General features: G+C 31.4%; 1 protein-coding gene across 2 annotated transcripts; it reads right to left on the bottom strand.

Moving 5' to 3' along the window:
• Positions 1-5,455: 5,455 nt before the first annotated feature.
• Positions 5,456-8,546, bottom strand: LOC130969046 (IQ domain-containing protein IQM1-like). Of its 2 annotated transcripts, none has more exons than XM_057894606.1 (9): positions 8,234-8,546; positions 7,578-8,101; positions 7,357-7,471; positions 7,185-7,250; positions 6,987-7,075; positions 6,802-6,889; positions 6,479-6,709; positions 6,268-6,369; positions 5,456-6,164 (listed from the first exon to the last, which is right to left on the bottom strand). In XM_057894606.1, exons 2-9 carry the CDS (start codon positions 8,039-8,041, stop codon positions 5,724-5,726), a joined length of 1,596 nt encoding a protein of 531 aa, XP_057750589.1. In that variant the 5' UTR covers positions 8,042-8,101; positions 8,234-8,546; the 3' UTR covers positions 5,456-5,723. The 2 variants fall into 2 exon arrangements, with proteins under 2 accessions (XP_057750589.1, XP_057750590.1); XM_057894607.1 differs by having other exon boundaries at positions 5,456-6,161; positions 8,234-8,541.
• Between the last annotated feature and the right edge of the window lie 325 nt (positions 8,547-8,871).

The raw sequence follows: 8,871 nt of genomic DNA, 5'->3' as shown, positions 1-8,871 counted from the left end.
GGTTGTGCCTTCGCCAGTGCAACTGTAGGTTCTAGTCCCTCTGGAACCCTTTCTTGCATATCTCAGACACGAAACGGTTCGTTGTCATTAGCGATTTTGGCGACGGAGCTATTACTTCTGCCTTTGGATTTGCATGCTTCAATTCATCAATTCACATATATAATAACAGATTTCAAGCTATATTAGTTATTCTTTAATTTCTTGCTTGGTCTTCTTGGTTGACTTCGCTTTCTCTTCACTACTGGTGGAATTTAATTAGGGTTTCAGTAACTGGAAGGAGCTGCTGCTGATAAAAAACAATTGAAATTGGTACATATATTACAACATGTGAATTGTGGTTGCAACTAGCTAGCACAACCGCACAAGTGTTGTGTGTTGCTTTCATTTCTTTTTTACTAGAATTATGATGAAAATAGAATAACTTGATGTAATTAGAAGTTGTTTGGTCTGATATAATTGAATTACAATTACAGATGTTAATACAAACTCTCTTTTTAAATCAACTATTATCAGAGTATAGCCATTATCAGGGATACTATTTTCTCCTTCTGTTGCATTTATATCTTTAACAACCACAGAAAGAGTTCTCATAGCATTAACTTTATTCGCCTATTCTTCAGAAAGATCAACATCATTTCCATTAGAATCAATGATTTTGTCACATATTCTTAATATTATTTCTAATGCTCCTTTGCAGAAAGCTCTGACTCCTCCATTAGGAAGACTCACAAGCACTGACATCTTCTTTCGAACTGAATTGGAAGGCTCAACCTTAATTATCTTATAGGTATTGTGCTGTGCATCAAAATCACCATCTTCGAGCAAACCAAATTCCAACAATATTGATTCTGTTGCTGTTCCCAATATTGTGTTATTGTCAGATTTATCTTTAACTACTTCAGAAGATGTATTTTAAAATATAGCCTACAAAAGGATGCTCATTACTTCCTCAGGTATCTCTGTTTTCAGTTTCTCTGCACTCTTAGTACCTTTGATCTCGGCCTCTTTTTTCCGTACTCAAATCTTGTTCACAACCATATGGTTAGTGGTCAATGTTCCTGTCTTATCTATGAAGACCAAGGTTGATCCTCTTAACTTCTTTAGGTACGAGCAGAGTATATTTTTTCTGGTGTCCAAGAGTAGCATATAGAAATCTTATATCTTAGGTAAATAAGTTATTTTATTCTTTTGCTCCTATCTATTATGCAGTGTGTCTCTTCCATAATATTGATGAAGATATAAAACACACTATGTTTTGTATTATGACTTTGAGACTACTAAACCATATGAAGAAGGGAAAAGAGCAAATTACTATTACCTAAAATTTTTCTATAACTGAATAATAAAAATTTCACTTTTTTCATCATTTTAGAGCCCAAATGTGACTCATGAAAATGTTATTTTCAACTTTATTGACTGTGAATAGAGGTATGCACGGATGACATAGCCTTTTTGCTCTGAAGAACTACACAGTAGTGGGCTAATTTATGTTTGTACTATCCCTTCATCACTTTTAATTGCATATAAATACATAGATTTAATAAATCAATCAAAAGAGAGTTTTATAGTAATTTTCTATTTTTCTGCATAAAAGATTTGCCACTATCCATCTTCATGATGACGTGACTGAATAATACATAGAGCTTTCTACTAGATAGATAGATGAAATTTATAAGCTCTTAAAACTAGTCAATATCCTAATGTTATAGCCCAATCAACTAGTCAAGCTCTTAATCATTTAGTAATATATACAGTTTTGCTAACCTAACTACCTAACCATTTCAGAATATATGTTCCTGTGTGTTAGTATATGACTTGTATGCATTAGCCATTTTGGACAGTAATTCCGTGATAAAAGCACAGAGAAAAGAAAACCAAGAAAATGGTAGTGCAATCAACTCTACACTGCAATTTGCAGCATTCAATTAACAACTATATATTTGCATTAAAAATAGCACTATACCCCAACATGCTTTCCATGTTCAACCCACCAGGCTTCATAGCATCTCGAACATTTGGTTGTATAACATTTCTTTTAAAAAAGAGTCATAAATAGAAACTTTTAGATTGATGTGAAGCTTTTCTTTAATCCTACTTCATTAGGTTCTTTTACCAAAATTTGTAAAGTGATAATGTGAAGATATTTAATTAGCAAAACGCTATCAATGAACAAAAATATAATGTCACATATATACTATTTAAGGTTTTTTTATATAATAATTTAGATTTAGTGCACTGAATAATTTCACTTAGACTTTATATTTATAAACTACATTCCTTTCTTGGTGATGTGAGTGCATACATCGGCCATCTATATTTTATTTATTTATTTATTATGATAGTACTTTATTATATTAAATTATCAGTACTTTATTAACTTTATTAACTGTAATTTTAATATTAATTTAATTAAAAAATTGATCATGTACAAATATAATTCTCTTAGCTTGCTTTTCAATTAAACTCTTTATTAAAAAAAATAATTAAAAGAAGAATAATGAAAATGACTATGTGACAGAATTAATAAATTGCATGAAGATAATTATTGGAGCACACTGCTAAAATTAAACATTAAAAGGGATACGAACAGAGACAGTGATACCACATAATACACATTAATTCTTTCAATCTTATTTTATATATGCTATCGTATGTATTTCAATTTTGTTCTTAAATGCATGCAACTCATAAGAATAAGGTGCTGGATTAGTATTCAAAATAACTCTTGAAAAAAGTTACCGAATTTTTTGGTTTTTTTTGTTATGAATCTTAATTGAAAAGTTCTACTACTACTAATTATAAGATTTTATGATAAGATTTTATATCTCAACTTTTCATGATAAGACTTTTATGTATTGTTTTTAGAATGGTTCTGAAAATCAGATTGAATCGGCTGGTCGAACCGATTCAACCAGGAACCGGCGATAAAAAACGGTCTCATCTACTGCTTATACTATGGGTATCTTATTTTGTGAAAAAATATTCTGTTAATTCTAACATTTTTTATTTTGACAATGACTTAATTGCAAAACTAAAAGCAACGTAAAAATCTAATTGAAAAAAAATATAAAGATCTAATTATAAATTTAGTAAAACTATAGAGACCAATAAAATAATTAAACCTATATAAAAATGATGAGTGAAAAGAATGATAATGGCCACATTTTTGTGCAATTATTTGGATTATTTTTATCGTATACATCTATTTAAAAAATAATCAATCAGAAAATTAAATTAAAAAAATAAAATATACTCAATTACAAATTGTAATTATAAAAAATTAATTAAGAGATATAACTAATATATAATAAAAACCAAATCATTAATATAAATATTTGAATAGAAAAAAATAAACTTAAAACTTCATAATATGACAAATTTTGATTTTAAGTTTTCAGCTTATTTCCCTCTTATATTATTCATTTAAAGAAAGAATCAATAATTATTAATAGATATATAATAAAAAAATTAAAAAAATCAAAATATAATGCAATTAAATGGGATTTTACTTAATTTGTTGGTTTGAAATTCAATTACAAAAAATTAAAAATAACAAAAAAATTTATAAATTTTAAATTAATTTTGTAGTTTCTTATTTTTTATTTTTTTACTTGGTTTCTCATTTTTATTAACTGCATTTTTGTTTATCTTTATTTTTCGGTGTATTTATATTTTTCTTTTTTTCTTATAATTTAGTTTTTTCCATTTTTTGTCTACATTGTCGAAGGCCCACAAATTTTTTTTTGGAAAATTGTGAAAATTATGGCTCGCTTGCTTTAATGTAATTCACAAAAACATATTTTAAAATGATTCTCATTATAATCAACCATTTCATATGTCAACTTTTTATTTGTGGATCAATCTTTGGTCACCTTTGACCACTACTGCCTTGGTCACCATAAAACTTGGTCACCAAAGAACTCCTCATATATATATATATAAACTTAATTTTAAGGGCATCTAGTATAAGATTTTATACTACATTATACGATACTTAAATGAAACTTAAACCGTACATCTTGAGAGTCAAAACTAAGCTATTCACTTGTAAATTTCTACCAAACCTTAACTCCAAGCCTCACCCAATAGTTCCACAAGCAATTTTTAAGTTCCCAAAGTGTACCAAAATCACCCAATGCTCTAATATACACAATTTCATACATACATCAATCTAGGGTTCATGAAATCTCATAAATCACAAGGATTTGAAGATCTCTTTTCTTAACCCACGAAATTGATTGATGAAATTCACTAGTAGCTCATACTAGAGCACTCCTAAACAACTAAAATCACAATATTTCTCAAAACCCATAATAAAATTTTGAATTCATCATGGACTACAAAAATAGGGTATGAGACCTTGAGATTCTTACCAATCTTTTCAGATAAAATTATAGAGAATGAGAAGAAATTTGTATGGCCACAAACGGTGCAGCAAACAGAGCATCAGAGAGAAAGTTATGATGGTTTTTGTGTTTATGTGCTAGGGTTTCACTCTTCTTCTCCCTTCTCCTCTCATTTCAGCATTGACAAATGAATGGGGCGATGGTGCTGAAATGGCTTTAGTAAAGGTATATATATGTTGGGCTTGAACCCAACTTGAATCCAGTTCACATATATGGCCGATTTAGCCCAACTTTGAGCTAAACCTTTAAGATTAGTGTTTTAATGTGCATTTTAAATATTTTTACTTTTTAAATAACAATTTTTAACTTTTTATTTTCTTCATTCATAATTAATTTTTTTTAGCTGTAGTACCGTACAGATCTCAACCGCTATTGTTGGTCAAATTCCAATACTTATTTTTACGCAGAATATTATATTTTCTAACTCAAAAAAATTCATTGAGTTCAAATATCATATTTAAATTATCAAATTATGATTGTTAAATTTTTCAACCTTTTTTTTCATATTTAATTAATTACTTATTTAATTAAGGTTTGACCGGATTTTATAAAATGCCAGAATGGGAGAAATAATGTAAAATGGCGGTGAATGAATGAAAATTGAAGAAATGGTAGAATGATGGATACTTAGGTTTGATGGGTATGAAAATGGAGTAAAAATCAGAATATGATTTGAGAAAGATACAAAGATATTTACGGGGATTCATTTTCGCAGTTACTTCTTAAAATATTAGAATTTAGATAAAAGATGATCTAATTGAAAAGTTGAGAGAGAGATAGAATATGCGTTGATTTCAATTCGCTAAGAATTGTGCGTGTTTGATAGTTGATAAACTATGTATTTTATTGGTGAAATAGACTTTCTCCTATATATATATATATATATATATATATATATATATATATATTGACTGGATCTCCATAAGATAATTGAATTGTTTGCGGAAAGGAAAAAACCGAAAAGATAGTGAATTAAAGGGAAAAAAAAGCATATTTCAGTTTCTTATTAGACCATAGCAGTTATTATATTAAAATATACTAGAAGAAAATCAAAGACAAGAATTGTTGTAATGTTTATTGAATACTACTAATAATTGTGCTTTTCCGAACATCAAATTTTGTACTCTACTTACGTTAAAGAATTAACTAAATCGCCTTTCTAAAAATATACAAAGGGAAAGGCAAATCAGGTCAAAGTCGCCTTACAAATACAAAATCCCTAAAAGAATAAAGAAATAAACAAATTACGAAACCCAAAAAATCTAAACGGAGAGATAAAATTGAGTGTCATTAGTTGCCACTTAGGGATAGTGGCTCTCAACTTGCAGCGGGAATAGAGGTTCTTGGGCTTGGTAGGCCCATGTATGCAAGCCTAGGTGATATCCTAACTTTTGGGCTGGGCCTAGGTGACGGAATTGGGCCATAGCGAGCAGACGCGGGTCTTGGTGACAAGTTAACGTGCTCCAGTGCCCTTGATTGAAGGTGTTCTGGGTAGTCACGGACACACCCAATTCTTGGTCCATTCCCAGTGGACCACTTGCAAGATAGCCTCTTAGACATGTCAAATATTGGAGCCTCAAAACTCTTATCCTTAACCTCTTTCTTAGCTTTTGCATCTCTCTTGTTGGCATTGATTGAAGTTGCTGTGCCTGGTTGAGAAATTTGAGTGGGACCTTTTGGTGGTTGTGATTCATTAGTGGCAATAAATGAATTGGTACCAATAATTGAAGGTTCATCATCATCTATAGCATATCTCTGCTAGAACCAAGCAAAGCAACAATAAGTTATACTCTATCTATAATAACAACAAATTTTGATTTTAGTTTTTATTTGTAAAGATCAAAGTATATTGAACTTCTACCTTGACATTAGAGAGGTCTACATTGTGCTCTTTAAGGAAGCTTATGAATTCTTTGAAGTTCTCTTCTGTTGGGTGGTAGTGACCACTATATGGCCAAATTGCCTGCAATTATTAGTTAGAGAAAAACCTTGTTAGGGAAATTGCTTTTGTTGAAATGATTTGACTATGATAACCAAAATGATATGATAAGAAAGAGTCTTAAAACTCTTACCTCAAGAACACCTTGATGAACAACTAATCTGCCTGCAGCTGTTGTTGCAGCACCGGCAAGAAAACTTGAATGCTGAAACATACCCTTCTGCTTTTGTCCCACATACAAGGACCTTGTGGTGCTGAGAACAAATATCCATTTGCACTTTCCATCAGTATCCACAGGCCTCCCATCTTGTCTATACACCAATTTCCCATTCTCAACAATCACTTCATATTCTTCCCTTTCTTTCTACAATGGGTTGAACAATACCAGATTAGATATGAGACATGCCTCGAATATTTTAATTTGAGGGGTTGTGAAATGTGCAGTTGATAACTTACTGGTCCAAGATATTTAATGCACTGGCGCTGTAAAGTGGTCCTTGGACACTTCTCAAGATTAATTTCTTTACCATCTCCAACATCCAACCTGCATATCATGGAGAATAAAGTTAATCATCCGTATCCATAGCTTCTACAGTTTTACCAGCTTCATGATCATAAGATGTCTAAGAATAAGAACTTACCAGTAGAAGAATGGTTGAGTGCTTTGGCTTTCAAACCAAATATCATAATACAAGTGCAAATTGTGTCCGTAACGATGACGTGGGTCAATCTGAGCAGAAAAACAACAAAGATTGAACATTGTTAATATTAGATCGTGAGTTTAAAACAAAAAAATAAAATAAAAAGTTCATATGATTTCAAATGCTATATAGACTTACAGCTTCAAGCCAATGTTGAAGGGCCAATTTTTGTGCCTTATCATCCTTGGACAAACCTTTACCAACCTATAACCATAACAAGATCTCAAATAAGATAAAAAGAACAACAAACAAAACGAAATCAGATACAATAATTACAAAAAACGTTGAATCGCAATGGAAAAAAACATACCTTAGCTGCTCTTGTTCTTGCCCTTGCCCACCTTGACACAGCAGATTCTTGTTTCTCCACATCAAAGAATGAAACTGAACTCCTTTTAAGAGCAGCAAAATCCAATGCCTTCCACCTTCATCATTCAAAAACATTCAATTATTTACATGTACAAGATAGAAATTTAATTAAACACCTAGCGCACAAGAACAAAAAAAGGCATGTTTTCAAGAAAAACTAACCATAGTTCCTCCACCACCACAGCACAATCTGCCAAGTTTCTTCTGGTACGATAACTCTTATAAACCTTCTGCAGCTTAGTGGCAGCTGCATCGAGTTCGCTAACCGGCCTCGGAGAAGAGAAAACCACAGCCTCAGGGAGAGATAGAACAGGCACAGGCTTATGCTGCTTCAATTTTTCTTTTCCACACCCTGAATTCATCTTCTTCTTCATGTCTTCAACACATGAAAGGTTCCTTTCAAGGGTCACATGTTCTGGCCTAAACTCCTTCAACTTGGAAGAAGAAGAAGAACCATTTGAAACCACCACAGTGCTTGATTCTGGTTCTCTTCTCTTGAAGCTCCCTGCTCTCAAGATCACCGCACCTTCCTTGGAACCAAAATTGACGTTGAATGAGAGACTAAACAGTGAATGCCTAACAATTTCTTCCCAAGCTGATAAGAGCAATGAAAGTGATAATCCCATAGAGATTCACACACTCTCTCTTCAATTTCTTTCAAGATTAGTCCCCTTTTTTTCTGTGTCCTGTTCAAATTCACCGTACAAAAACTTTCAGAATCTTCTAATTCATAGTTATTCAAATCAAAGAAATCAAAGTAGAGGAACCATAGAGATATACTAGATATTATTATGAATGATATAATAATTATTATTTACCTTAACGTTCTTGTATGTTGCGTATCAAAAATGAAGAAAAGTCTTGTGAATTTTTGAAGTCTTGAGTCAAAGAACAAAAATTAGAGCACACAAAAAATGAATAAAAGAGTGGTAATGTTTATGTGTCCCAGTGGCTAATGTTGCTCTTATATATATGCTCCGGGGATTACAAACATTCCACACAGCGTGAATTTCAAATACGTGTCAAAACTGGAAAATGTGATTCAGAGAAACGAAAATGGAAAATGGTGGTCTTTGAATTCCACAACGAATCTACGTACACACTTTCCTATTGGAAAAAAGGAGTTATAAGGATTTCTCTTTGGTTGGTTGGTTGGCTGGTTATATAGTTCCAAGTTTAATTATGGGATCTATTTTTCTAAAAGTCCAACCCACGATTTGGTTTGAGCGATTCAAAGACTTTGAGGTAGAGAGCTGAATAGGATACTGAGGGAATAATATTGAAGATAAAAAAGTATTAAAAAAACTTTTTGGTATCTGATCATTTGTTCGATAAAATATCTTCCACAATTTAGAAACTTCTAATCGAATTCTAATCATTCAGTAGTTAATCTAAGTAGTTTTTGTTATTGGTATAAAGAATCCCTATAAGTAGTGACATGTTTATGTGTTAGAAG

Source organism: Arachis stenosperma, chromosome 3 (genome assembly GCF_014773155.1).
Source record: "Arachis stenosperma cultivar V10309 chromosome 3, arast.V10309.gnm1.PFL2, whole genome shotgun sequence".
In the NCBI taxonomy this organism is placed as follows: Eukaryota; Viridiplantae; Streptophyta; class Magnoliopsida; order Fabales; family Fabaceae; genus Arachis; species Arachis stenosperma.
The sequence above is the reverse complement of the archived record's forward strand: the minus strand, read 5'-3'. Positions and strand labels throughout refer to the sequence as shown.

Bases quoted from the DNA above. Each gene is read 5' to 3' on its own strand.
- LOC130969046 (XM_057894606.1), bottom strand. From the start codon at position 8,041: ATGGGATTATCACTTTCATTGCTCTTATCAGCTTGGGAAGAAATTGTT. The intron at 7,472-7,577 runs GTTAGTTTTTCT...TGAATGATGAAG, and splicing joins GTGGTGGTGGAGGAACTATG to GTGGAAGGCATTGGATTTTG. The intron at 6,890-6,986 runs GTAAGTTCTTAT...CATGATATGCAG, and splicing joins ACTCAACCATTCTTCTACTG to GTTGGATGTTGGAGATGGTA.